Source organism: Salpingoeca rosetta (assembly GCF_000188695.1).
Source record: "Salpingoeca rosetta unplaced genomic scaffold supercont1.2, whole genome shotgun sequence".
Taxonomy (NCBI): domain Eukaryota; class Choanoflagellata; order Craspedida; family Salpingoecidae; genus Salpingoeca; species Salpingoeca rosetta.
In genome coordinates this window covers 1,183,401-1,185,900 of record NW_004754932.1, presented here as the reverse complement: position 1 = coordinate 1,185,900, position 2,500 = coordinate 1,183,401, and the positions used below count along the sequence as shown (strand labels likewise).

Genomic DNA, 2,500 nt, shown 5'->3' with positions numbered 1-2,500 from the left:
CGTGACAACACACCCGCACACGAGCACACACACACACACACACAAGCAACAACTTACACAAGCACTGGGAACCCGATGAGGAATCGCTTCGTCTGCGTCATGTCGGGCGAGCTGCCAATCTGAATGAAACAACAAGCACAAACAAGTCGTGGATGGCAACGCGATCAGTTGACGCGCACGTACGGATGTGTGTGTGTGTATGTGATGGGTGTTCATTGAAAGTGGCTTCGCACAGTTGCAGACCTGTTCCCATTGTGTGAGGCTGAGCGACTCTCCCTCGTCCATGGTCTCAAACGGAGCACCCTTGAGCCAGTGGAATGACACAAAGGTGATCTGTAGCAGCAGGGCATGAGCACAAAGCAAGCGCGCACACAGTTGGGCAGGGAATGAGAGGTAGCTGCGCGACATTCAGAACGCGAGGTTGTGGTGCGGGAGTGGAAACACTCGGGTGCGCACGCAAGTCAACATTGACGCACGCGCATGCACAGGTGTCGCACACAACACAACTAGTGCTGTAGACAAGGTTCGCTTGTGCAAGCACCAATCACACCGCATATTTACACACACACACACACACACGTACACACACACACACACGTACACACACACACACGTACACACACACACACACACACACACACAGAACACACACATTCACAAACTCATGCGCAGTGTACGATGACGCACCAGGCTGTGGCAAACATTTGTCAGGGTCCAGACGAGCTCGGTGGTGATGGGCAAGCTCAACAGCACCAAGTGGCACGCTGTGAAGAGCACGAGGTACATGGCAATGAAACCTGGGTGGTTCACCCAGGTCTCGTTTGGGTTCATCGCGTTGTATTTCAAGGCCATTGTCGCTGTTTCGGAAGAAGAAGGAAGAGGAGGAGGAGGAGGAGGCGCACGGGAGCTGTAGAGCTGAAGCGAATCAACCCACCACAACCACAACTGACAAGAGCTGTTGTGCAGAGCGCTGCGTATGCACACCGATGACGCAAATCAGTGGAGGCCACCAAAGAAAGACAGAAAGAAAGACAGGCAGGCAGGCAGGAAGTGTCGTGAGAGGCTGGCTGGTGCTGCTGTAATGCGTGAGTGAGTGGCCGCCACAAATAACCGAGATCGCAAAAGCTGGTGATTGTAGAAAATTATTAAACATATAGCAATTAATCGTATGTGCGCCAACAACAAACACAACAAACCACCACCACAACACCTCAGCACAGCACAACAAAGCAAGCAAGCAGCGCGGCGACAGTGGCGAGCCAACGATGATGAAAGGTGTGGGCGCTGGTGGTGGAGACGGTGGTGGTGGCGGTGGTGGCGGCGGAGGGCGTGTGGTTGAGTTTGCGATCCCATCTGCGGAGAAAAGGAGGGAGGGAGGCAAGCACTACGTGTACGAGATTGTGGTGACATATGAGGGTGGCACGAAGGTGCGCATTTGGCGACGCTATTCGCAGTTTGACGCGCTGCGGGACACCATCCAAGACATTTTGGGACCGGAGCAGCCGCTGCCGCGCCTGACGCGCAAGCTGTACTTGAAGCGATCTGCAGTGCACGAGGTGGCGATACACCGCCAGCCAAAGCTGATCCGCTTCCTGAAGCAGCTGCTGCCGTTGCTGGCAGACGACATGAAGCTGTCAACGGTGCTGACGTACTTCCTCACGCCCACCGACGCCGACAAGGCTCGTGCTAAACTGCCAGACCCCGACACACTGCTGCGCTTTGACGGGCAGCACGTACACCGGCGACGTCGTGCATCGGACCAGCAGGGCGGCATGGGCCCCGTCAAGGTGAAGGCGCTGATGGACGTGGTGCCTGAAGATAGCGGCGAGGAGCTGGCGTTCAGGGAGGGCGACATCCTGACGGTGATTGCCCGCTACGATGACGGCTGGCTCGAGTGCACCCTCAACGACACCAAAGGCTTGGTGAGCCCGGAGTATGTGGAGGAGGCTGACGCAAGTGAGGGCGGCGGCAGCGGCCAGCACTCGGTCAAGCCGACATCGGCGGTGGAGGAACTGCTAACGACGGAGCGGCAGTACCTGCAGAACCTTGTGGAGGTGCGCGACACCTTCTTCCCCGTGCTGCGCGGGCTCGTGTCGGCACCAGAGGCAAAGGTGCTGTTCAACAACTGGGCGGAGCTGATCCCGCTGCACGAGGCGTGTGTGCAGGATCTGGAGGCGTCGGCAGGGGACCTCAACGCAACGCTCACGCGCCACTTTCAGACATTTGAAGGCCCGTATTGTCGGTACTGTGCAGGCATCCCTGCTGCGCAGGACTTGTACCAGGCAAAGTGCAACGACAAGGCCTTTGCCAAGTTTGAGGCTAGCTTCCCCACCCTCAACAAGCCAACCCTCAACCACTTTATGCGGCCCTTTCAGGTGTGACACGTGGTGTGGTCATCGTACATTTGTTGTTGGGCGAGTGCTTGAACGTGTGTGTGTGTGTGTGTGTGTGTGTGTGTGTGTGTGTGTGTGTGTGTGTGTGTGTGTGTGTGTGTGTGTGT

At 56.8% G+C, this 2,500-nt stretch overlaps 2 protein-coding genes across 2 annotated transcripts in view; one reads left to right on the top strand and one right to left on the bottom strand.

The window, feature by feature from the left end:
• Positions 1-1,129, bottom strand: part of PTSG_00832 (uncharacterized protein) — a 2,106-nt gene extending 977 nt beyond the window's left edge. The window contains exons 1-3 of the mRNA XM_004998243.1: positions 688-1,129; positions 244-333; positions 58-119 (exon numbers count right to left, since the gene is read on the bottom strand). Of these exons, the coding sequence (XP_004998300.1) occupies positions 58-119; positions 244-333; positions 688-852 (317 nt within the window). The 5' untranslated portion in view covers positions 853-1,129. The remainder of the gene's footprint in view (positions 1-57; positions 120-243; positions 334-687) is intronic.
• Positions 1,130-1,162: 33 nt separating this feature from the next.
• The window catches only part of PTSG_00831 (uncharacterized protein), a 3,015-nt gene continuing 1,677 nt past the window's right edge, over positions 1,163-2,500 (top strand). Inside the window, exon 1 of the mRNA XM_004998242.1 lies at positions 1,163-2,375. Coding sequence (XP_004998299.1) covers positions 1,266-2,375 — 1,110 coding nt within the window. The 5' untranslated portion in view covers positions 1,163-1,265. The remainder of the gene's footprint in view (positions 2,376-2,500) is intronic.